Raw genomic sequence first — 27,012 nt, 5'->3', positions numbered from 1 at the left:
TTGGTCACCCTGCAAACACAACTCAGTAATGGCTACTAGATCAAACCCATTTATCTCTATTTGTGCTATTAATTCATCTATCTTGTTACGAATGCTTCATGCACCTTTCATTTTTTTTTTACTATTTTTCCCTGATCTGACCTTAGTCACTAATGCCCTATTATTAAACTCACTCTCCCTTCCTGACACACTCTGCTTGTCTTTACCCAAATCACTACATTGCTCTACGGCCTTGACTTTTCTCTTTAGATTTATTAATTTACCCTTAGCTGAACCCCCCCCAAACCACCAAATTAGTTTAAAGCCCTTTCTACTGCCCTAGTTATTCCATTCACCAGGAAACTGGTTCCAGCCCGGTTTAAGTGGCGCCCCTCTTTCTCTTGTACTGGTGCCAGTGCCCCATGAATTGAAACCCCTGCTTCCCACACCACTTTCAGCCATACATTTAATTATCAAATCTGTTTGTCCCTATGCCAATTTGCACATGGCTCAAGTAGTAACCCAGAGGTTATTACCTCCGAGGTTCTGCTTTTTAATTTGGACCCTAGCTCCTCAAACTCCCTCAGCAGAACCTCATTCCTAGTCCTACCTATGTCATTGGTTCCTACGTGGACCACAACTGGATCCTCCTCCTCCTGCTTCAACTTCTTCTCCAGCCACAAGCCTCCCAAACCCGCGACCTCTACCACCTAGAAGGACAAGAGCAGCAGGCGCATGGGAACACCACCTGCATGTTCCCCTCCAAGTCACACACCATCCTGACTTGGAAATATATTTTCACATCGTTCACCTGACGAAGGAGGAAGCCTCCGAAAGCTTGTGAATTTAAAATAAAATTGCTGGACTATAACTTGGTGTTGTAAAATTGTTTACAATTGGAAATATATCGCCATTCCTTCATTGTCGCTGGGTCAAAATCCTGGAACTCCCTTCTTAACAGCACTGTGGGAGGACCGTCACCACACGGACTGCAGCGGTTCAAGAAGGCGGCTCACCACCACCTTCTCAAGGGCAATTAGGGATGGGCAATAAATGCTGGCCTCGCCAGCGATGCCCACATCCCGTGAACGAATAAATAAAAAAAAAATATCCTTAGCCCTGGCACCGGGGCAGGCAACACAGTCTTCACGACTCTCCGTCACGGCTGCAGAGAACAGCATCTATCCCTCTGACTATACTATCCCCTAACACTGCCACATTCATTTTCGCTCCTCCCACTTGAATGGCCTCCTGTACCATGGCGCTGTTCAATTTGCCCATCCTCCCTATAGCTTTTGTTCTCATCCAGTCAGCATTTACCTTGTACCTGTTGGACAAGGACAACGGCTGAGGTTCCTCCACCACTGCATCTGGGGTCCCCTCACCTGACTGACTCGCAGTCACGTGCTCCTGACCACTAACCAAATCTAAACCACTACCTAACCTAAGGGGTGTGACTGCCTCCTGGCTCAAAGTGTCCAGGTAACACTCCCCCTCCCTGATGCATCACGCTGTCTGCACCTCAGACTCCAGCTCAACAACTCAGCCGAAGTTCCTTGAGTTGCAGACACTCACTGCAGATGTGGTTGCCTGGGATCATGTTGCTCTCCACCAACTCCGACATGCTGCAGTTACTGAATTCCACCTGCACTGCCATCTCTAACTAATCTTGTATTTATTTACTTAAAGTTTTTATGTAATTAATTCACTTGGTTTATTTTTAGTTATTTTTTAAATTATTAACTTAAACCAGATAAATTAAGAATTAGCAAGTTATAGGTTCTTAGTTTAAACCACTCCCCTAGCTTAGAGAGCAAAAAAATGTATTACTCACCAACCAGCTGTCCTCTGATGTCACTCCTTCAAACTTCTGCCTGTGTTTGACTTGGTCTCTGCTTTATGTGCTCTGCTCCCTTTATCCCCAATAACCACTAAAAAGTAAAAACACTAACCAATGAACTAAATATTTACTGACCTACCCTCGGCACTTCTCTTTGCCTTGTTCTGATTCCTCGTGAGGCTCCCTTCATGCTCCGCTCAGTCTTAGTCTATAGTTCTTTGGTTTAAATCACTTAGCACCTCCTTCTCCCTCTGCACCTAATTCCCACACTCACCAAATTCCCAGTTGAATGTCCTCACTCTTTTGGTGCTTCATTCCATTTAAGGTTTACACTCTGTCTTTCCCAACCTCTGTGCTCAAGCTCTTAGACCTTAGTATTCAGATGTTTCATTTTGGTGATGTGTACTAACGTTGGTTTATTTTGAGATGCTGTTTCCTTACAGCTTCATCTAATTTTATGCAGAGTCAATACAGCAGCAACAGCTATCAAGCTGCTATTTACAATACTCATTCCCTTTCAAAAGTACTCTGGGAATTGTATGTGGAGTCAAGAGTTGTAAGAATAGAAAGATAGTGCAGTTCACTTCCATTTGAGTAAATAAAATACAAAGATTCTTTAAAAAGGCAAATATTTGACAAGTAACTTTATGAATAGCATTACAGTAATGGTTCTATTTCAGGCATTTCCTCTACAGAATTATACATAAATATAACATTTTTATCTGGATACATTTGTTTTGTAGCAGTCATAATTTTTGCAAAGCATCCATTTTTGTTCAAATGCCTAACTGCATTGGTAGTGATATAGATCAGACCTTCACAACATGCTCATTAACATTACTGCAGTCATAAAGACTATATTTTTCAACCATTATACAATTTTCAAAGTTAATTAGCAGCACTTCAGGTCTATACTCTTACTATATATAAAAATCAAACTTTATGACCAAAATGACCATTTTGATTATAAATCTAGGCAACACATGGACAAAAAGGACGTGGTTTCATTAACACATTGAATGCACACATCAATTAAAAGTGTCAGTTCTGGCAGTTTTATTTTCATCTTCATAGAAAAGGTGAAGTTATATTGAAACTGATATTAAAACCTCATTTAAAAAAAACCTCACTACTAAAGGCAGCATTTGGCATCACTCCCACAGCAGGCACTGGCACTAGGAAAAGAACTAATGGTTTCAGCACAGTTGGCGGAAGTAGGTATAGCAAAGGCAGCATGTAACAAGAGACTACATTTTTGAGATGAAGTTATCAATGATCTGTCACACCAAATGAAGGAGATTATTTGTGCCAATGTATAGCCCATATTGTACTAATATTGCAAATTATAGTCGTGAAACAAAAGTTGCCATATGTGACTACTGTTAACCCCATTTTACCACGCTTATAGATCAAACAAGTTTAGGATTAAACTGGCGGCAAAGCTCTTCTGTTCAAATAAAAACATTTTTATATAAAAATTGTAATTGTTGGTTTAAAATATTTTACCAGATCAGCTATAGATTTTCGTGCAAGATTTCTTTGATTGTTTTAAACAAAATTATACAGCACACTTTTTTCCCCGAAGTTACTCATTTACAGTGTCTGAGACCTAAAATTCATCTTCATCCTTGCAACAGTTCTTGGAAGCCAAGCAGCTTGCAGGTTATAAAGCAAGATACATGCTACAATTAACATACTACAGTCTGAGAAAATAACACGTAGAGAGGCTAACAAAGGTAGTGCCAGCATACAAGGATAGGGTGTGCTGATATTACAATGTTTATTGCCTCATGTTTACTTCAGCCATGAAACTTTGATTTCTCTACACAGGACAGTATCCCTGCTTACAATCTTCAACATTGGCATAGTATTAAACTACAAAAGGTTCTGTACTGCAGCAGGGAACAGACAGCTGATCAAGGCAGGAGTTAAGGCATGTGCTTTAATTAGATCAAGGTTTCCCAACAGGGCCCTGTATGTTCAGACATTGTAGTCATTGGTGGGTCGTCACTTACGAAAGCGTGCAATGCCAATTTGAATTTGTAATCGGGCTTCTACAGAAAGGTCCCCATCTACTGTTAAGATATACTTCACACTGAGGTCAGTCCCCCGTGTTCTAGAAAAGTACTTGCACATTCAAACACTTTTGCAGGAATGCACATTATGTACTGTGAAGTCCTTGGCGGTTCTGTTAAACAGGCTCTTCTAGAATGCCATTGGAAATTAAGACAATTTTCCTTTAACTTGCTATTCAAACCACAGGCTCAATACCCAGATATGGAGATGGCTTGAAATTTCTATGTACATTACAATTCAAAAAACACAATGTTCTATTGGTCTAATATGTACAATCCCAGAGATTTCCATATGTGGTGTGGTTCTACAACGTCTACCTGATTTGGGCTGAAGTAGGAAGACAGTATTATAAAAGCACATTGCCAGTTAAAATATTTTGTACAATATTTGGATTTTTTTTCTTTAAATCACATTTAAAGGGATTTTTGAATTAGAACAAAAATTGCCATCAAGTTCCCATGAAATGTGTTAATTTTTAAACAGTAGATTGTTGTAAAATAGACTTAAGCTGAAAGTTTAAAAAAAAACAAAATTACAGATTGAAGGCTGTGACGTGTATCCTTTTTAAGCCAAAAGATGACAGAAAATTAACATGCAGTATTGATCTTTCAGTGCACCAGCCCTATGCACTTTACCAACAGAGGGGGCAAACTCAGGATAAGTCAACTTTGCCTATTTACATGCAGGCCTGGCATAAGAATAGAAAAAAAAAGTGGAAGCACGTTATCCATCTATTCCTCTTTAAAGGATAATGGAACCTTAAAGTGGAAGGAAAAATGGATACTGCACAGCACATTGGAAAACACATTAAACTGAAGTGTTTGTCAGTTACCACTGCCAAACTGTGTCTTTTTAGATTTCAAATCAAACATGTAAACAGTGTATGTATTTTAATCCATTAGTATACACTATCAACAGTAAGTGACACATGAATATTAAAACAACTGGATAGTAAATGGGGGGGAAAGTACATTTTTTTGTAGGTCATAGGTAGTTTCAATAGCAGTCACGTTTTGGTTTGTGACTCCTGAGCAACATCGTAATCCTATTTCGGCAGGAGTTCCGTAGTATATCCCAAAGAACCAAAAACATTTGGCAGGATTTTTGTAAAAAATGTTCTTCATTATTCAGCTTGTTGGCAATAAGCCTCATAGTCTCTTCCAACTGGAACAGCAGGTCAGTGAGGGCCAGAGACTCATCCACAATCTTTACCATGGCTTGGTGACCAGCCAGCTGGGGAGGTGTGACTCAAACAGACTTGGCAATTGTATTAGCCTACTGCAACTTTTGACATGGAGTATATCCAGCAGCCAAAGGAGTTGAGGCAGAGTGCTCATTTTAAGCACTAAAATTCAGAACTGCATAATCAGCTGTACCAGCAGAAAATGTGCAGGACTTATCTGCAAGAGGCACAAAACGGTTGTGGCAATGTGTACAGGACTTGTTTCCTAGGGATTTGTCCAACATTAGCATTTAGTGTGTCTGACTGACTAAAATAATTGACATAAGCTGGGTCTTGCAGGAATTAATTTATAGCATCTATTTCATCAATCTGCAATAACCATTTTGAAAGCCAAACAGCTGTAACAGTAGGTTAATTTTCTTGAAAATAGATAGTAAAACGAATAAAATACTCGATAGTTCCCCTGTTTCAGCCCAACATATGAATATCTCAGATTTTGTGAAGTCATTGCAGCATTATGAAGTAAACCTGCTAGTGCAGCAAGACTTCCAAATTGAAATATAGTACAGAACTCTGTTGGAAAACCTTTACATGGGAACTATGCAGACTGGTTAATACAGCATTCTACGACAAGATGCAATTAACTTTACTAATTAGGCAACAGGACTATAGTACACAAAATTACTCAAGTTACATGGTTTAGGTACAAATGCTGTAGTGAAGTTTATGAAGTCAGAAAACATGGTTGGCACACTATAAATCCTTATGTTGGTATATTCTCAAAAGTTGTGCCTAGTTACTTTCATGCGCTGCCAATGAGACAACCTAGTAAAAATTGTAAAATTGACTCAGATTGCACAGTATGGAATTAAAGTGTTGGAAATTTGCTAAGTGAAAAACAGTCACTATTTGGTCCGTACTGTTTTAAGGTTTTAAAATATTTCAACCACTATATTTTGAGAAATGTGATTCTATAACACACAAATAGTGCAGGTGTTGTATTTTCTAATACACTCAACTGTTTGAACACAGAACTTACAGAAAATCAGCTGTTGGGAGATATTAACTGTCAGAACCCATAGATTACTCAACTGGATTCTATACAGGGTTTCCTCCAGTGTCTAAGAGACCCTACACTGAAATTTCAGAGAGATTTTAACCCTTAATTTTTTTTTAATGCCTTCTAGCTATGAAAACTTTGCTTGATCGCTTACTCCTGCAGAATCTTCTAAGTCCTGTTTTTAAAAAATTCCAGTGTATAGGTTGCACCATTGTTTGCGTCCTCTAATTATAGGAGATCTTCATTCGGCTCTTCACAAAAATTACATCCAGGAAATAATGGAGAAAGCCGCAAAGCATTGCAACTTATTATCTGAATTCTGAGGCATATAAATGACTCAGACCATCTATGGATGTGTACGTTCCCTTTAAGATCCTATAGTCGCTGACAAATTTCAGTTAACATCTGGCTAGGCACACAAATAAGCAGCAGCAAATGTTGGATATCAAACATTTTTGGCCTACGTTAAAAGATGTGGGTGTTTGTTTCTTCATAACCTACGGCGATATTTCACATATACAAACATTGCCAACACTGTTATACCTAGTGCTGCCAATACTAGTGGTGATAAAGCAGACTCGTCGTTTTGATTATTCTTGATTCTTATCTGAAAGAAAAGATTAAATATATTAGTGGAATGAAATAAAACTCCAAAAGATCCAAACTGTATTTCTAGCTTTCAAAACACACCCATGTTTCTCAAGCTTCAGTTTAATCACCATTTTGGGTGTTAATATACCAATTTTTTTTTCCCAGCTGGCATAGCTTCTGGACTCATAGAAACCTATGACAGTGCATATACAGTTCAGCACCGTTTGGCTTAAAAAGTTGGTTTCTAAAATATTGAGCTTTTGAGCAAAAAGCAGGCTAATGTAAGCCCTGAATGTCTTCAAAATGTTTTCACCAATCATGTGTGAAGTGACTTATTGATTCCTCAGAGGCCCAGGCTAAATTTGTGATACTTTTGCTGGTAAACAAACTTTCCCTAGTGGATCTGGAGTGTCCTATGGGAGTAAATGTAATACAACTGTTTTGCTTTAGCTGTTTATTGTACGGTTTGGCTTCTCCGCTTGGCTGCTAACAAATTCCCATCTACATTATGGTATGAGGAGTCCTAATTGTTGCATAAATGCATAATCAGCCACAGTTCATTTCTGAATGTTCAAAAAAACTGAGAATAATGTTACTTTGAGAATTACAATACATTGCGAGTAACTTTCCTCACCAATGTAACCAGGGCATTGATGAAACCTTCACAAACAGGGGCTGACAGGTAAGAATTATCAAAATAATTTTTCCTGTTAAAGGCCTTGTCACAATTTTAATTAGCCCTGATTTTAAACACAAGGTATAAATTTTGACTTTGTGCGAGAGTGTAAAACGGGTGATAGCGAATCAGCAGCCCATTTTACATCTCTCGAATTTTACTTCTATTGACTTCAACGGAAGATTCTTATTCTACCCCTTTCATGAATCAGGAGGTTAGAACAGCCAGATCCTTAAGACTGAATGTACATCGACTGAAGCAGACTAAAATGTGTGTGGCAGAGCTAACCATGCACCAGCCATAGTCAGTAGCAAGGACGCTTGCTTAATAAACAACAGCTTTGTGAAATGCAAAATGTTTCATAACTGCCAACACTGATAGATATTCTTCCCAATGGAGGATTCAAAGAACTTGCATTTATATAGCGGATTTCACAGCTTCAGGATGTCCCAAAGCGCTTTACAGCCAATTAAGTACTTTTGAAATGCAGTCCCTATTGTAATGTAGGAAACGCAGCAGCCAATTTGCACACAGCAAGGTCCCATAGACAGCTATGAGATAATGACTGGATAGTCTATTTTAGTGATGTTGGTTGAGGGATAAATATTGGCCAGGACACTGGGGAGAACTCCCTTACTCATCTTCGAAAATTGTGAGTGTCATGGGATCTTTTACATCCACCTGAGATGATTTAACATCGCATCCAAAAGACAGCACCTCTGACAGTGCAGCACTCCCTCAGTACCACACTGAAGTGTCAGCCTAGATTATGTGCTCAAGTCTGTGGAGTGGGACTTGAACCCACAACCTTCTGACTCAGAGGTAAGAGTACGACCACTGAGCCAAGGTTGACTCAATAACTAACTGGAGCTCTTCACGTTTCCAGGAGTCATTATTTGCATCAGTGCCTCAGCCAAGGGGCTACTTGGAGATGGAATCATAGAATCATACAGCACAGGAGACGGCCATTCGGCCCGTTGTGCCTGTGCCGGTTCGTAGAAATAGCTGTCCAATTTAGTCCCACAACCCAGCTTTCTCCCCATAACCCAGCAAATTAGTCCTCTTCAAAATGGAAGATTCAAAACAATGTCAATATCTCCAAGAGTCTCGCCAAAAAAGAAAATGCCCCACGAGTTTTTGCAAGACATTAGCACCATTGTGACGTCTTGAAGGAGCCAGAAAGCAGAGTTGGGCTAATCAACACGCACACTTTACCTTTTTTAAAACCAGTAGCGTCGCCTCATCACCTGAATTTCTAAATATTTCCACTGCCTCCTGATGGGTCACGTTGCAGAGCTCTCGCCCATTGATCTAATTGGCAAAAGGAAATTTATTCAAAAAAGTTACTGGTGAGGTTGGAGTGCAATTTATATAAGTCAAGCACAGTTCTGTGGCTGTAAAAGGGTTAATGGGTCTAACGTAACAAAACTAATTGCATAACCCAAAAGCCAAAAATTAATTATCTTCAGTCATAACACCAGCTGGAGCCACTATTAAATCATTCTAGTTCTAGTAGGGAAGTCAAGTTCAATTGTATTCACACTTGAGTACGATCAGTAGCGTTTAATTTAGTATTAAGCCAATACTGAATTAAAGAAGGTCCCAAGTTCAATTCATTGTCTGTGCTGAGTTAGCTGATTCCAGCCAGGGTAAGTAGGGGCCCTATGAATGGCCTCAGTGTCCTTGATCTGAAGAGGTGGGGATGGGGGTGGGGAGGGAAGAAAGTCATTCCCACTCCTGATTGCTATGCAGTGACTCCCGCTGTGTGTGTGGCTGTGATGTCCACCAAAATTAAATTGTCTGCCAACACTCATTGTCTAGGTTCATCACTTGGTGCTTCGGTGCTTAGCAGTGAGTAGTTATCTACAGAAACCAGGTGGTCACAGCTTTGAGCACCAGTTTCTGCTGTGTTTGCTGATCTCACTCTAGGTAGTAGTTGAAATGCTGCAATTGACCTCAGCATCCTTGGGGGGGGGGGGGGCCCTCCCCTCGACTCCCAAGAGAAAGAGTCAGCTTCCCCCCACCACCACAGTCAGAAAACATACAATGGGCTGGACTGTGCTGTAAAAATAATGGTGAGGCTAACAGCGCTCACTTTTATTCACATGCAAATCAGAAAGCAACTTCTGGCAACCTGCGCAGTTAAATGCAGAAATCTGGAAGTTGCTGTCCGAGATGCAAAGCTCCTCCAAAAGCAGCGCGAAAATCATCAGCATCTCACCGGCTGGCTCCCCATTCAAATGTATTGAACGGCGTGAAGTTCCTTTACTGACACGCAGGTAGAGACTAAACTTGCCATTTCAAATCTAAGTACCATTTTAACAACCTGGTAAGTCTTAGTGTGAAACAACCTCTCTGGCACTGAAAATTAACTTTTACAAGTGTGGAGTCTCAATCCTTCAGATTTTAATTATTGTTGGACATTTAAAAAAAAGTAATTTTAATCTGTCTCTTAATTCAATCTTTCTTTCCCCCTCTATGTCGCTTTCTGTACCTGATTTGAAATTGAATTCACTATTTTAAACTTACACTTCCTGGTTCAGACTCTGCTGTTATTAACGATTCTTTAATCTGATTGATTAAGGAGATACACAGCTGCTTGCCCTGTTCACACAGGTCCCAGATGGTCTGTGGAGGGCGCCGCGTTGAATGGCTGTCCCGTTATCAGGACTTGCCGTGCAAAAGCTCAAAGTCTATGGGCAGGTGCAAATCTAATGAACGGCTGGCATCATTCGTTCACTGCTCACAGCAGAATCCGGTCCATTGCGTGTGGACATTACTAGTCTTCCAAAGTGAAATAGCCCACTGGCACCGGTGCTCAGACATCACCGGCTCAGATATGAGGACCTGATGGAGAGATAGCAGAATCCACAGAGCTGTCACCACCTTTAGTAGATGTAAGGGGGAGGGGTGTTAAAGGACAACGTTCTAGACACTGCTTGTGCGTGTTCCGCTTCTAAGTAGCCAACCTTATCCTGCCAAAAAATACGGTTGTGCTATTCACAATTCATGGAAGCGAACTAATTATATCACTTAATTTTTGCAAGGCACGAGCACAAACTTCTGCCTTCCTACAGGGGGAATTCTGAGTTAGTCAGTCTAGCAGGTAAAGCAGATTACACAGCGGGAGAGGGTAATTCTAACTTTAATCGATAGTGTAAAATGGGTGATATCTGATCAACCATCCATTGAAGTCGATGGAAAGGAAAATTGAGAGAGGTGTATAATGGGCAGCTGATCCAATATTGATCGTTTTACACTATCACCAAAAGTTAAAATCACCCCCATGGAGTGTTCAAAATGAAATAGGTTAGATGCCTTACTGCTAAGATTTGGTCTCGTTTCTTTAAACGCCCATCAAGAGCTGCAGGTCCATCATCTTTAATTTTGCTTACAAAGATTGCACTGCCATTACAAATGTGCTGGTGATCAGTTCCTCCAATAATATTGAATCCCAGCCCTACAGAAAAACAAAGCCACATGTAAACTCAGTTAACAGGAAAATAAAAAATATTGCTGCATCTGCCAGTGACTGCAGTAAAGTGAACATTTGCAATAATCTGCATTTCTTCAAAAAAAAAGCTATCCAACAGCAGCCTTTTGAGCAACTTTGAACAGGACATTTATTTATATTGCATGAATAGGCTGAATCCATTTTAAGTGCATAGACATTCTTGTGGCAAACTTCGATAACAATCAGCAAAAGGAAAAAGTACATAGACATGCTATATCCTACATCTGAATCATTTTTTTTTGGTTAAAGAAGCACGTTCTATACCCTCCCAGCAGGATTGAAGCTCACTTGCCTTTTTGAAGCATTTAAATATTTAGATGCTTGGTCCAGCCATTAGCTAATGTGTCTGATAATAGGCTTATTCTAAATTCTACATTCTTAATATAAATGAAAGTACTTGTTACACATTCAACAGAGAATGTGCTGCTCAATCGTTGCCTTGTTAGAACACAGCATTTTTGTGACTGATGCAATTTCTTTACAGCAGACTAAAATATGATGAAAATTAAGTAAAATCAACTTCCTTTTATCCTACTAAATTAGATACACTAGTGAATCTCCTGTGCTATTGCTTATAGGAAGTCTGGGGGCTACTGCATGGTTATGATGCTTGGCTGCTAATCAGGCCTGTCCCTTTAAGGCCACTAAAGTTGTAAATTCATGGGGTCAGAGGGCAATTCTACCCATGTAATTTTCAGCCTCCAGGTCAATCACTAGCTTTCTGTGATTCATACACGTGTAAAATTGTGCCATCTGCAGTGTGTTCGATGCACCCTAGACATATTGCACATCTGATAGATATTTATACTTACTTGTGGATCTCCTGTGGCATTCTTGATAAATTGGATGTTGTTTCATAAGGAGGAGTGTTACATCATGTAATGCACAATATATTATTACACAAAGTCGGCCTTAAAGGAACACAGCTTAACCTCATCAACAGAATACATTGAGCACTTCAAAGGATAATACTTATGTCCTTATAAAACAGTACATCATCTCATTTGCTGTTAACTATGCACTTGCTGGTAAATACGTACTTCATAGTACACTGCTCAAAGGAAGTCAAATGTTAGAAAATGATGCAATATTTGGAATTACATATAAATATGAAAATAAATCAATGTTAGTATGCAATTCAATTATATAAATTGTATATAAACATGATGATATGAAATCCAGTTATGATTGATTTTGTTTATTTTGCATGCTTGTTTCTGTTCTTGTGCCAGTGTTTGGTGAATTCCTTTGTCTTTCTGCATTTGCTGATTTTAGCTTCAGTTTTTGTGGCTGATACCGTTTGGCTGTAAGCATTTTACTGTGGCCATATTTGGTATAGGATTAGCAAGGAAAGCAGGAATGTGAATGAGAATGGGGAAGGGAATTTTGAATGGAAATATGGAGAGGGAACACTAAGCAAGTGGATATAGTGGGTTGGTGGCTTGTGGTATTGGGAAGAGGCCCAATGATAGCAGTGATGGGACTTAGGATCGGGTGAAAGATCTAGAGATGATGGCAGATCTAAATCTAAACAAAGGAAACTACGAAGATATGAGGAGTGAGTTGGCTATGATAGATTGGGAAGCTTCATTAAAAGGCATGATGGTGGATAGGCAATGGCTAACATTTAAGGAAGGAATGCATGAATTGCAACAATTATACATTCCTTTCTGTCGCAAAAACACAAAAGGAAAAGCGACCCAACCATGGCTAACAAAAGAAATTAAGGATAGTATTAGATCCAAAAGAGGAGTCATATAAAAGTTGCCAGAAAAAGTAGCAAGCCTGAGGATTGGGAGCAGTTTACAATTCAGCAAAAAAGGACCCGGAGATTGATTAAGAGGGGAAAAATAGAGTATGAGAATAAACTTGCAAGGAACATAAAAGTGGACTGTAAAAGCTTCTACAAAGAAAAAGATTAGTGAAGACAAATGTAGGTCCCTTACAGTCAGAAGCGGGAGAATTTATAATGGGGAACAGGGAAATAGCAGAGGAATTAAACAAATACTTTGGTTCTGTCTTCACAGAAGAGGACACAAATAACTTCGAAGAAATGCTAGGGAACCAAGGGACTAGTGAGAAGGAGGAATTAAAGGAAATTAGTATTAGTAAAATAATAGTGCTAGAGAAATTAATGGGACTGAAAGCCGATAAATCCCCAGGGCCTGATAATATGCATCCCCGAGTACTAAAAGAGGTAGCCATGGAAATAGTGGATGCATTAGTTGTATCTTACAAAATTCTATAGATCGTGGAACAGTTCCTGCAAATTGGAGGGTGGCAAATGTAACTCCACTATTTAAAAAGAGGGAGAGAAAACAGGGAACTACAGACCAGTCAGCATAACATCAGTAGTAGGGAAAATGCTAGAGTCTATTATAAAGGATGAGATAACAGGACACTTAGATAATATCAACGGGATTAGACAAAGTCAACATGAATTTATGAAAGGGAAATCATGTTTGACAAACCTACTGGAGTTTTTTGAGGCTGTGACTGGTATAGATAAGGGAGGACCAGTGGATGTGGTTTATTTAGATTTTCAGAAGGCCTTTGATAAAGTCCCACATAAGAGGTTAGTGTGCAAAATTAAAGCACATGGGATTGGGGGTAATATACTGGCCTGGATTGAAAATTGGTTAACAGACAGGAAAGAGAGTAGGAACAAATGGGTCTTTTTCGGGGTGGCAGGCGGTGACTAGTGGGGTACCGCAGGGATCAGTGCTTGGGCCCCAGCTATTCACAATATATATCAATGATTTGGATGAGGGAATCAATTGTAATATTTCCAAGTTCGCTGACGACACAAAACTAGGTGAGATTGTGAGTTGTAAGGAGGATGCAAAGAGGCTTCAAGGCGATTTAGACAAGTTGAGTGAGTGGGCAAATACATGGCACATGCAGTATAATGTGGATAAATGTGAAGTTATTCACTTCAGAAGGAAAAATAGAAAGGCAGAGTATTATTTAAATGGTGATAGATTGGGGAATGTTGATGTACAAAGGGACCTGGGTGTCCTTGTACACCAGTCACTGAAAGCAAATATGCAGGTACAGTAAGCAGTTAGGAAGGCAAATGGTATGTTGGCCTTCATTGCAAGAGGATTTGAATACAGGAGCAAGGATGTCTTACTGCAGTTATACAGAGCCTTGGTGAGACCACACCTGGAGTATTGTGTGCAGTTTTGGTCTCCTTACCTAAGAAAGAATATACTTGCCATAGAGGGAGTGCAGCGAAGCTTCACCAGACTGATTCCTGGGATGGCAGGACTGTCGTACGAGGAGAGATTGGGTCGACTCGGTCTGTATTCACTTGAGTTTAGAAGAATGAGAGGGGATCTCATTGAAACGTAAAATTCCGACGGGGCTAGACAGACTGGGTGCAGGGAGGATGTTTCCCCTGGCTGGGGGATCCAGAACGAGGGGTCACAGTCTCAGGATACAGGGTCAGACATTTAGGACTGAGATGAGGAGAAATTTCTTCACTCATGAGGTGATGAACCTGTGGAATTCTCTACCACAGAAGGCAATGGAGGCCAAGTCACTGAATATGTTTCAGAAGGAGCTAGATAGATTTCTAGACACAAAAGGCATCAAGGAGTATGGGGAGAGAGCAGGAATATGGTATTGAGATAGAGGATCAGCCATGATCATATTGAATGACGGAGCAGACTCGAAGGGCCGAAGGGCCTACTCCTGCTCCTATTTTCTATGTTTCTATGGATCAGAGCTCTTGCAGGCCCATGGTGCCTGGCCATAAAGGGAGTTACAACAGCCAGAGGGTCAAAGACCCAGTAGGTGAGGGTGTGAGGGGTGGTAGGTTGGAAAGTGAGATCAGCAGGAAAAAGATTTTAAAAGAGTGGAGGCTGCAGCGGCGAAGATGAGTAGAAATATAGTAAGAGGCTGCCATTTTAGTACTGCAAGGGTGTAAAACATGGTATGCGAAAGCAGGAAAAATCTTTTCTCCCCCTTTCTGAAGCAAATGTACATGTAGAATCCAAGGAAATAACTTGGACAATAGGGTGTCAGGACATGGTTGAGGAGGGCACTTTAATTTACTATTAGAAGCTCATCTGTGCTGTACAATGTTTCTAGAAGAACTCCAGTTGACAAACAAAATGAGACGTCAGTGACTTAACATCTGTTTGTGTTTCATTATGTAAATGAAAGTACTTGTGTGTTCAATGTAACCTACTTATGACTGCAGTGATTGAGTAATTCAGCTATTATTCCATTAGGATAATAACTGGTGCTAGAGTTCAGCACATAATTATCACAACTTGAATTATGTGTTTGAGTTTTTTCAACAAAATTTGATTCTTAATTTAATATACAGCGAATGGCAATTAATGCATAAATTGCGTGTACCTAGCAACAAAAAAATATTCTGCTACGTCCCATAGTGTTTGGGAACTGTTTGCCACCTTGTACACTCTAGGATACCAGTTTATCACTGAACTAACCTATAAAAGGAAGCACTTGCCCACTTGACAAAAGATTGCAAGTGTTTTTAATGTTTCAGCTACTACAGTTTGATTTTTTGGGAAGCAGCAAGGATGAATAAACAAGAAACAGACAATAAAGGATCAAAATCATGGACCCCCTCAGGCATTAATTGTGGCCACAGATGTGGAAATGAGTCTGGGAATTAAGCCTTGGTTTCTGAAAGATACACAAAGCATTAGTATGGAAATTCACCAAAGCTTTGATATAACCCATATTCAATTCTCCCCCTATTCAAAATGAGTATCAGGCACTTTTTCTCCACTGACAGTATCAGCGGCATATAACTGAGTGGGTGTAAAATTACTTGAAAGCCTTCTAGTAAATAAGCTTAAGAGGTTAATGATAGAAATGAAACTGCTCGGTGTCAAGGTTATTAGAAAAACAACCCAGTTGCGCATGAAAATACCAGTAAAGAAAAAAAATTCTGTAGTTGAGAGTTATATTGAATTGTGCAGCCATAAGCAAAAGTTCAAGGATTTTCAATTACTACCCATCCATCGGGATATATTTTATATAGGTTGGGACTAAAAGGCTCTAGAACAGCATGAATATATATCCTGCACTTATTTTCTTTCTTTACACCATGTTGGCCAGGGGCCTGCAGAAACTACTGAGTTTATTCCGAACTGCTGATACACAGGCAAAAGCAACTTTTGAACTGAAGTAACCTGAGTTCAGTCGCTGGCCTGAGCTGGCTGGAACCGGTTTGAATTAGCTAAGTTTTGTGAAAGACAAAGGAGGTGTGATGAGACACAAGTCCTTATTTAGAAAAGGAGTAATGAGGTAATGCTACCCAAGTCCTTGGGACAGAGCCAATGAGGAGAAGACACAGACTAGGTGAGCAAGCCTAAACCAAAGGGAGAGAGAGAGACAGCACAGCTTGAAGAGATAAGATTCGGAATAAGAATGAGGAATCTGGGGCGTGGAGCCAGAGCGAAGACTCCGGAGACCAACCATCACGGAAGTGGAAGGACCTACGTCAGGGACGTAGAGACGACGTTGGAAGAGAGAGATAACGGAAAGCCTGGCCAGCATCAGCTCTCCTTTTCAGGTATTAGCCTTTATATTCTGTGACCACTCAGGGAGTGTCAGAGAAACCTAGTGGGTGTGCTTTTAGATCTTAGTTTGGGTATAAAACTGTATAACCTGGTGCAAACTGCATGTCTATATCTAACCAGACGTATAAGCTATATGTATATGGTCTAACGACGTAAATAAAGCGAATTGAGAGTTAAGAGAGAATTGACTCTTCTCCTCTTCGTACTAAGCCAATAACCGTATCCGGTGACCTCCGGTCAACAACCATAAGTAAACTTCCACTTTGTGTGGCATTCTAGAAAATAAGGAGTGCATGAAAGGGTAGAAAGAAAATGGCAAATGTGATTTTCCATTAGTAAAAATCTGGAAAGATGTTTTAAAACACTATGATTCTCGTCAGTGCTCCAACACTATCATGGCTGGATGCTGTCACTTCCTACATGGCAAGTTTCCAATTTGGACATGCCATTATTGCAACAGTCCTGCAATGTTGCCTGAACTCTATGGCATCCACTTGATTTATACTGCAGAATGAATTCCATATCACTGGAACAACCACAAATGTGCAAACACAATGAAGGCCATTTCATTTTGTGTGTTTGTCGTGTTATTTCCCTTTAAATCCCCCCGCCCCCATTCTGTTCCTTTTTAAATGCTGTTCATCAGTAATATCTTCCAGTTCTGAGGAGGCATCCATACCCAAAATGACTTGTCTATTCTTTCCATGGATGTTGCCATGCCTGCTGAGTATTTCCAGCGTTTTCTGTTTTTGTTTCAGATTTCCAGCATCTGCAGTACTTTGCTTGTTAAAGAACAAACTTGCATTTATACAGCACCTTTCATAGTCCGAGGAATCCCAAAGTGCTTCACAGGCGATGAACTACTCTAAATATAGTTATGTAGGCAAAAATGGCAGCCAATTGGTGCACAGCTAAGCCCATGAACAGCAATGATGTATATAACCTGTTAATCTGCTCTAATGGTGTTAAGGAATACATTTTGGCCAGGAAGAATTCTGCTATTCTTCTTTGAATAGTACCATGGGATCTTCCGTGTTCACGTGAACAGGCAGAGGCGGCTGCACTTCAACATCTCTGACAATGTGGCACTTCTTCAGTACGACACTGAAGCGTCAGCCTTAGACCATATGCTCATGTCCTACTAGCACCATAGTGAGCATATATCCAACTGTTTTAGAGTTGTGACTAGCAGCTTTGTTTCTGTTCATCGTATATTCCCCAGTGCCAAGTCCAGAAATATCACTGGACTGTAAACATTGGCAAGAACAGACAACCCTTTTGTGCCCAGAAAAGGTGGCGACTTCTGCAAAATCCACTCTTCGGATGGATGTTGTTGCCTCCCTTACTTTACAGCTTTCAGACTGGGGGCAATGGGTGAGCAGGACATCGAGTCCACAGCACGGAAACAAGCCATTCGGCCCAACTGGTCCATGCTGACATTTATGCTCCACATGAACCTCCTCCCAACCCTCTTCATCTAACCCGCCATTCAATTAGATCATGGCTGATCTACCTCAACTCCACTTTCGCACCCTATTCCCATGTCCCTTGATTCCCTTATTGTCCAAATATCCATCGATTTCAGTCTTGAATATACTCAACGACTCAGCATCCACAGCCCTCTGGGGTAGAGAATTCAAAACATTCACAACCCTTAGTGAAGAAATTCCCCCTCATCTCAGTCCTAAATGGCAGACCTATTATCTTGAGCCAGATTGCTATCTATTCTGCTATCTGTCCCCTGACTCCACATGCTCTGAACTTAGTCATGACTCTACAATGCGTACCTTATCTTTGAAAATCCAAATAGATTACATCTACTGCATTACCCCGGTCTATTACGTTACTTCTTCAAAGAATTCAATAAAGTTGGTCAAGCATTGCTTTCCCTTCTGAAATCCATGCTGACTACTCTATATTTTTGTTTTCTAAATGTTTTTCTATTACATCTTTGAGTAAAGATTCTATTATCTTACCTACCACTGACATTAAGCTAACTGGTCTAAAGTTCCATGGACTTGTTCTATCTCCTTTCTATCCTAAATGTCTTCATATCTTTTTTGATCTCTTCTTCTAACGTCATGCCCACCATGTTAGTCTCCTTGGTAAATACTGAGGCAAAGTAACAATTGAATATTTCTGCCATTACTTATGAGTTTATCATGTGCATCCCTTAGTGGCCCTATCCCTATCCTGATTTTTCTTGTGTTATTTATGTGTCAGTAGAATACTTTACTATTTCTTTTTATATCCCTTGAAAATTTAATTTCATAGTTGTTCTTTGCTTTCTTAATTGTTTTTTTGACTTCTTTCCTAACCTCCTCTTATTCCCTTTTGTCATCCTCTCCTTTATTGTCTATGTACTTACAGTACGCCTTTTTAAGTTTCAATTTTATCCATATCTCTTTATTCATCCATGGTGTTTCATTATTGGCTACTTTTGTTCTTTTCTTTAAAAAATATATTTCTCCTGAACTCTATTGATCACCGTTTAAAATATTTCCCACTGCTGTTCTACCTCTGTCTGTCAACAGGGTGGATAGAGAGAAACTATTTCCACTGGTTGGGGATTCTAGGAGTCAGAGTCTAAGAGCCAGACCTTTCAGGAGCGAGATTAGAAAACATTTCTACACACAAAGGGTGGTAGAAGTTTGGAACTCTCTTCTGCAAACGACAATTGATACTAGCTCAATTGCTAAATTTAAATCTGAGATAGATAGCTTTTTGGCAACCAAAGGTATTAAGGGATATGGGCCAAAGGCAGTTATATGGAGTTAGATCACAGATCAGCCATGATCTTATCAAATGGCGGAGCAGGCACGAGGGGCTGAATGGCCTACTCCTGTTCCTATGTAACACTTTTTTCCAGTTTACCTTCCCCGTTCCATTCTCATCCCCTTAAAATTAGCTTTTTTCCAATCTATTGGGTATTGCATGGGTTAGGATTTAGGGGGCTGAATTCTGGAGGAGAGTGAGAGAAAGAGGGAGGAAAAAGAAAAAACTTATTTTATATAGCACCTTTCACAACCTCAGGGCGTCCCAAAGCCTTTCACATCCGATGATGTATTTCTGAAGTGTAGTCACTGTTGTTAATTGTATGAATTTCTATCAGTATTAATTATATTCAGGTGGTGGGTATCAATTGGGGACTCTCATCCATTTTACAGGCGAGCTTAGCTAGGGTATGGTGTGTGTAAGAGGAATCTCTGTGAATAAAGGCTTGGAAAGCAACTAAAGTATCCTATCCTTCACCACATGGCTATCCAATTTTAACAACAGTTGTAGGAAACACAGCAGCCAATTTGTACTCAGCAAAGTCACACAAACAGCAATGAGTTATATGATCTAAAACCTGCTTTAGTGATATTGGTTGAGAGATAAATGTTGGCCAGAACACCAGGAGAATTCCCTAATCTTCTTTGAAAAGTGCCATGAGATCTTTTACGTTCACTGAAGAGGGCAGACAGGGTCTTGGTTTAACTCCATCAGTACTTCACTGGAGTGTCAGCCTAGATTATGTGCTCAAGTCTCTGGAGTGGGGCTTCTAAATCAGAGGTGAAAGTGCTGCTACTTAGTCAAGGCTGGCACCTTAACTTGGAGTTTATGGAGATTAGAAGTTGGGAGAAGGGCACTGGTGAACTTGAGTCTAGAGGTGACAAAGGCATGGATAAGGATTTTGGTAACAGCAGCTGCAAGGCGGGGGGCAAAGGAAGGCAAAGTTGGGAAGATTGAAGCAAACTTGAAGGATTAGATATTGGGTTTGAAGCTCAACCTTGGGCCAACCAGGACGTTAAGGTTGGGCCAGGGTGGGTTTTAGATTCAGCGGAGGTGACCATGTAGGGCAGAAGAAACAGCTTCTGGATTGGGGCACCTAGAAGTAGTAACCACGGGTGGTGCCGAGGAGGTGAGGTGATGGAGGAGGATGGCTTGGTCAAACACCATGGAGAGGTCCAAGAAGGAAGCCTTTAGGCAGGGTAGTCTCGATATTGGGAGCAAGAGGAAATGCAAAAGGATGAATCCTAAAGCAAGACCTGTAAAAATCTTGTATTTCTACTGAAACAGCCGATGCGGAGTTAAGACTAGTCTTTCAATGGGATAGTGCTGCTCAAATTTGATCAGTTAAAAGCAATAATATTAACCTTTCAATTATTAGTAACAACTTTGGCATTTCAAAAGTAGCTCTGCAGCTTTTGCAGACTGACTAAAGCTGAAGACTCATTAATCAGAGTTTTTTCTCCACTCAATGATCCATCTTTATCAAGTTAAAAACTTAAAAGATTTATTTTTTCAATACGCATGCAAAGGGCATTGCACAGACAAAATGCATATAATCAACGTCTCAAATGTAAAATTCTCATCATCTTTAAACCCCTTCATGGTCTTGTCTTTCTCTATCTTTAATCTTTTCCAGCCGTAAAACCCGCCGAGAACTCTGCATTCCTCCAACTCTGGCCTCTTGTGCTTCCCCTCACTCCCATTGCCCCACCATTGGCGGTCATGACTTCAGCTGTCTAAAAGCCCATCACTCAGGAATTCTATCCCTAAACCTCTCCACCTGTCCACCAACCTCTCCTCCGTTAAGACCCTCCTTAAAACCTATCTCCATGACCAAGCTACTAGTCACCCCTCCTAATATCTCATTGTTTGGCTCAGTGTTGATTTTTGTATGATCGCGTTTCAGTGAAGTGCCTTCAGTAGTTTGACAGACAGTGAAATCAGACTGCAGTGGGTGGGAATGCTTAGCTGCAGTCTGTTCAGCATACTTGTAATTTAAATGCACCACTTCACTTATACAAGAACCACATTATTGGGCCGAATCTTGCGGGAAAAATAACGGCATGTGAATGATGCACACAATTAATGTGCAAATCGGCCAGCACGTTCAGGGGATTAAGAGATACTCCGTGAGTTGCAAGTCTCCAAAACTTGCTGGTCGATTTATGCCACTCCGTTGTTTGCTTCGCACAAAAGGCATCTTGCCCTTAGCCTCCTTTTTTTTTAAGAACTTGCTGGATATGCACATTAATTTTTCTTTCCCTCTCTATTTCCCTTTCTGTACATGATGACATTAATTCGCCCACTCTAATTCACCCTCATCCGTTGTTCCTCTATTTCTTTCTCAATCCTTAAATATAATTGGTTGAGGAGATACACTGTTGGTCCCGCCATTCACTAAGGTCCCAGATGCCCCACTGCCCGTCACCCCGCCATTAAGAGCTCACACTTCTAACGAGTTATGACAAAAAAAGTTTGCGCTGAAGGGTGCAGGGAAAAGTCTAACTAATTGTGTACGCCGCAAGATGCCCCGCTCCAGCAAGATCCAGCCCATTAGCTCGGCCAATTAAGGATACACCATTGTTAAAATATTCTGCAAGGAAGAGGGTGGTGGAGAGGTCTAGGGAGGAAATTACTGATTTTTGTTTGTTTGAAGAAAATGCGCAAATGATTCATCATAATGATGTGTTTCAACATAATTTGTTATGTTCTTATGCACAATGCGACAAGATAAGAAATAGGAGTAGGCCACCTGGCCCCTTGGGCCTGCTCCGCCATTCATTAAGATCATGGTTGATCTTCGACCTCAACTCTACTTTCCCTCCCTTGATTCCGTTAGAGTCCAAAAATCTATCGATCTCAGCGCTGATTATACTCAATGTCTCAACATCCACAGCCCTCTGGGGTAGAGAATTCCAAAGATTCACAACCCTCTGTGTGAAGAAATTCCTCCTTTCAGTCTTAAATAGCCGACCCCTTGTCCTGAGACTATGCCCCCTAGTTCTAGCCTCTCCAGCCATGTGTTCATATATAAATAAGGAATTGGCCAAAACACCTTTCAATAAAGACAATGTCACTTTGAAGCAGGCCGCTCTCATCAAGTGGCACTTCTGCTCTAAAAGCTTATAGCCAAGACTTATTTTAACCTGAACTTGGCATGAATTACACCAAAACGTATACCATACCACAAGAAACGTCACTGCATCAATTGCAAGTGCGATCATCCCACCAATTATATTCAATCTCCCCATTAAACACTTCTTCTGACAACCAAAATCTAACCATAGTCACACATTCACCTAGATTTTTCTAGCCTGCAAATTTGTAGGTACAATTTATGCACAAGTTGTGAAGATGTTCTGCAATTTAGTCATTCGGTGTAAACCTCACACATTCTACTCTTCCACCAGTACAACAGTACACTTAGGAGCAGAGTCCCAGCAAAACAATCATATCCGGTCACATCAAGCCAATTGCATTTTCCACAAACTACTGCTACCTAGTATAGATCTCCTATATTTCAAATGTTAATATTTCCCGTGGATCCTCACTCCTCTGCTGGATCCGTTGGTGTGCAGTACTAATCACCGAGACCACTCACCTCTGCTGGACCCCTGGATCAACCTATGCTGTCTCATGGTTGACTCTACATTTTCCACTAAACAACCTCCAGCAATGCACTGACTGATACACTGTCCTTCAATTAGCCTCCAGGCTCACTCACCCTCCACTAGTATCTCCAAACCTGGATATTGTTCGTCTACATTCCAATCTGACTACATGTTTACTTCACCCCACCAAAGGACCTCTGACTTTAACTTCAGGCTCTCTCGTGTGTCTCCTCCCTATCCTCTTGTTTAAAACCAGGATGTAGCTATCCTGAACTTTGCTATGCCTATGTAACCTGAATTCCCATTGTGTCCATTCACGTGTGCATTTTGGCTGCTGCTTTGGACCTGAGCTCATTAATTCTAATCTCCCTTCCCACACCCTCTTTTCTCGACTCCTCGTAGATCCTTCTCTCCTGGCTCCACCCCTTCCTGTCATCCAGTCATGCAACCTTACATTTCTCCCCTCTAGACTACTTTGCTGACCAACCCCTACCCCAACCATTCACTATTCCGTATCCACCCTACTCTTCTGCCACCATCCCGGGTGTGAATCACCTTTAGATAAGTTCACAGCAGCCCTCTGTGTCATGCCATTCTCTGAAGGGGCCCATTGAAGCTGTCTAATGTGTAGCAACTCCAACTGCCATTGACCAGAAGCTTAACTGGACCAGCCACATAAATATTGTGGCTACAAGAGGTGGTCAGAGGCTGGGTGTTCTGCGGCGAGTGACTCACCTCCTGACTTCCCAAAGCCTTTCCACCATCTACAACGCACAAGTCAAGAGTGTGATGGAATACTCTCCACTTGCCTGGATGAGTGCAGCTCCAACAACACTCAAGAAGCTCAATACCATCCAGGACAAAGCAGCCCGCTTGATTGGCACCCCATCCATCACCCTAAACATTCACTCCCTTCACCACCGATGCACTGTGGCTGCAATGTGTACCATCCACAAGATGCACTGCAGCAACTCGCCAAGGCTTCTTCGAAAGCACCTCCCAAACCCACGACCTCTACCACCTAGAAGGACAACGGCAGCAGGCACATGGGAACACCACCACCTGCACGTTCCCTTCCAAGTCTTATACCATCCCGACTTTGAAATATATTGGCGTTCCTTCATCGTCGCTGGGTCAAAATTCTGGAACTCCCTACCGAACAGCACTGGGAGAACCTTCACCACACGGACTGCAGCGGTTCAAGATAGTGGCTCCTCACCACCTTCTCAAGGGCAATAAATGCTGGCCTTGCCAGCGACGCCCACATCCCATGAACAAATTTTTTAAAAATGCACCTCGCTCGCTGACCTTCCTGCCTGCTGGAGGCTAATCTTGCCAACCTCCTTCCTTTCCGACTCACCCCACCCATCGCTGCCCCTTCCTACTCTGCCGGCCGATCACCTCCTCTGTATTTCCTTCAAGAATGACCATTCACTCACGAACAAGACCCTTGCCACCCATGACCTTATTGTAGATGACTGCACTGACATCATGGCTTTGACAGAAACTTGGTTCACCATTGGTGACACATTGCCCCCTAATGAAGCACCCCCGGCTATACCATCTGACCTTTCCGTAGCAGCGGTGTGGCCCTTACCACCAAATCTTACCTTGGTCTCTCCCCCTACTCCTCTTGCTCTTTCTCCTACCTCATCTTGTTTCGCCCCCTCACCTCTCCTTTAAAATTCTCATGCTCCACCCCAGCCCTACCCCGATTTTCTCAGATATTTTCATTCCCTCAGCCTCTGCATTAAAAAACTCCTCATCCTCGGAGATTTCAATCTCCACCTTAACTCACCTTGCCCTCTCTGCTCTAATTTCCCTTCTTATAAACTATATTCAATTTTACAACCACCCCCTTGACCTTGCCATCTCACGTGGCCTCTCTACTCCCATCATATTGATCACTCTTTGTAGGTTTGTTTACATGCTGTTTTATAAACAAGTCCCACAGAACTTCAGTAAATTCTCACTCACATGCAGATAGTCTCCATTACATACCCCAATCAAATTTGACAAGATTGAAATCCCTCATGATCACACCTGAAGACTTAACAACCATTATAGCCTCTCACAATATACCTGCCCACCATCACTAATTTTCCCCCTACAACTAACAAAAAAGACTGCCATGTCCAAAACCTTTTTTCTCAGTTACAGAATCCCTGCCTGACAAATAGTTCTACCCCCCCCTTCCTTTCTTAAGCACACATAATTCTGCAGGCTCACTCCATTCATCTTTCTCCTTTAGCCATATTTTATTTACTCATGTTCTCTATTTGATCCGTATTTATCATCACTTCCAGCATTTTAACATCATTTTGTTACTTATATTGCTCAGATTCATATAAACAGAATATCGGTCATCTTGCATCTACCTCCCCTAATCATCTTTAGTTGGTGGTCTGCTGCAAGAAATGTGTCAATTAGTTCAAGTACCTTATGTCTCCCTCCCCCACTCCAAACACCCAGAACCCAAGACCAAACATGGTGCTTCATCTCCTCCCCCTCCCACCCAACCCATATTATTCCCAGGGCAAGCACAGTCAACCAAGAAGCCTGGATACATTCCTCCCACAAGCACTTTGCAATCAAAATGTACAGAGACTTCATGAGTATGTGTCAGAATATACAACCAAATAATATATTGTGAATATATATTTAAATATACAATGGCTCCATAAAATGTGAATTTAGATCTGTATGTACAATAGATGCATAAAATATGAGATCTCCTTCTCAGCACAATTTGAACTCCTGATAAAGACACTTGGAGAGCTGGAAATCTATCTGTCTGAATTTAAAACCAAAAGCTATTCAAATAATAAAAAAAAGGAATCAAATGAATATATTTGTTAAAAAAAATGAAACTGAAAATTACACAGGAACCTTTGCTGTAACTGAAAAGCTTTTAACCGCTCCCAAATCTTGCTCTGATGGTTCACTCATGTACAACACAGGCTCGCCATCTGGGGAAAGGGAGAGCAATTGGCCCTGTTGCTCGTCCACTCCCACCTCACAAAACACCTTTTCCTTCCCTTCTCTCCTGTAAAAGCAAACCACACACCTCCCCCCAAGCACAGGCACAGGCACCGTGCCCTCCCCTCCCTTCTCCCACCCATATCCCCTCCCTTCCTCTACACCTCCATGCCCCACAAACCCTCTCCTTTCCCACCGTGCCCACACACCCCCTCGCCCTCGCCCACGCACCGTGCCCACACCCACCCGTGCCCACCCACCGTGCCCACACCCCCTCGCCCGCCCACCGTGCCCACACCCCCTCGCCCGCCCACCGTGCCCACACCCCCTCGCCCGCCCACCGTGCCCACACCCCCTCGCCCGCCCACCGTGCCCACACCCCCTCGCCCGCCCACCGTGCCCACACCCCCTCGCCCGCCCACCGTGCCCACACCCCCTCGCCCGCCCACCGTGCCCACACCCCCTCGCCCGCCCACCGTGCCCACACCCCCTCGCCCGCCCACCGTGCCCACACCCCCTCGCCCGCCCACCGTGCCCACACCCCCTCGCCCGCCCACCGTGCCCACACCCCCTCGCCCGCCCACCGTGCCCACACCCCCTCGCCCGCCCACCGTGCCCACACCCCCTCGCCCGCCCACCGTGCCCACACCCCTCGCATCCTTCCCCACCCCCCACCTCACCTCCCCCCCACCTCACCTCCCCACCTCCGCCCTCGCTCGCCCCCGCCCCCTTGCACGCCCCCCGGCCCCCTTGCACGCCCCCCCGTCCGCCCTCGTCCCCTCGCACGCCCCATCCCCCCTTTCCCTCCCCATCCGCCCCCCTTCTCGCCCTCCCCGCCCATTCGCTCCTCCCCCACAACCCTAACGGTTAATTACCTGAAGTCCCTCGCTTCAGGCGGATTTCCTCAGTCAGGGTGTCGAATGACGCGCAGCTCATGCTGATTGCAGAAGCGGCCGCCCCCACTCTCAGTCCCCCGCCGCCTGCACACTCGCCGATCCGGGACCTCACACAACCGGACACCGACCAGTCGCCTTGTGCATGCGCACTTGGGAGCACAACTCGCGCATGCGCACAGGTACGGGTTCTTGATCCTAATTCACGCATGCTCCAACTCTAGCGCAGGCGCAGTACATGTTATTTTTTGGACAGGCGGTCGATGGTGGA

General features: G+C 42.3%; 1 protein-coding gene across 1 annotated transcript; it reads right to left on the bottom strand.

Moving 5' to 3' along the window:
• Window positions 1-2,448: 2,448 nt before the first annotated feature.
• synj2bp (synaptojanin 2 binding protein) lies at window positions 2,449-26,881 on the bottom strand. The gene is made up of 4 exons (XM_067991280.1): window positions 26,724-26,881; window positions 10,729-10,865; window positions 8,621-8,716; window positions 2,449-6,745 (listed from the first exon to the last, which is right to left on the bottom strand). Exons 1-4 carry the CDS (start codon window positions 26,782-26,784, stop codon window positions 6,629-6,631), a joined length of 411 nt encoding a protein of 136 aa, XP_067847381.1. The 5' UTR covers window positions 26,785-26,881; the 3' UTR covers window positions 2,449-6,628.
• Between the last annotated feature and the right edge of the window lie 131 nt (window positions 26,882-27,012).

The sequence above is a fragment of the Heptranchias perlo genome, chromosome 10 (genome assembly GCF_035084215.1).
Source record: "Heptranchias perlo isolate sHepPer1 chromosome 10, sHepPer1.hap1, whole genome shotgun sequence".
Lineage (NCBI taxonomy): Eukaryota > Metazoa > Chordata > Chondrichthyes > Hexanchiformes > Hexanchidae > Heptranchias > Heptranchias perlo.
The sequence above is the reverse complement of the archived record's forward strand: the minus strand, read 5'-3'. Positions and strand labels throughout refer to the sequence as shown.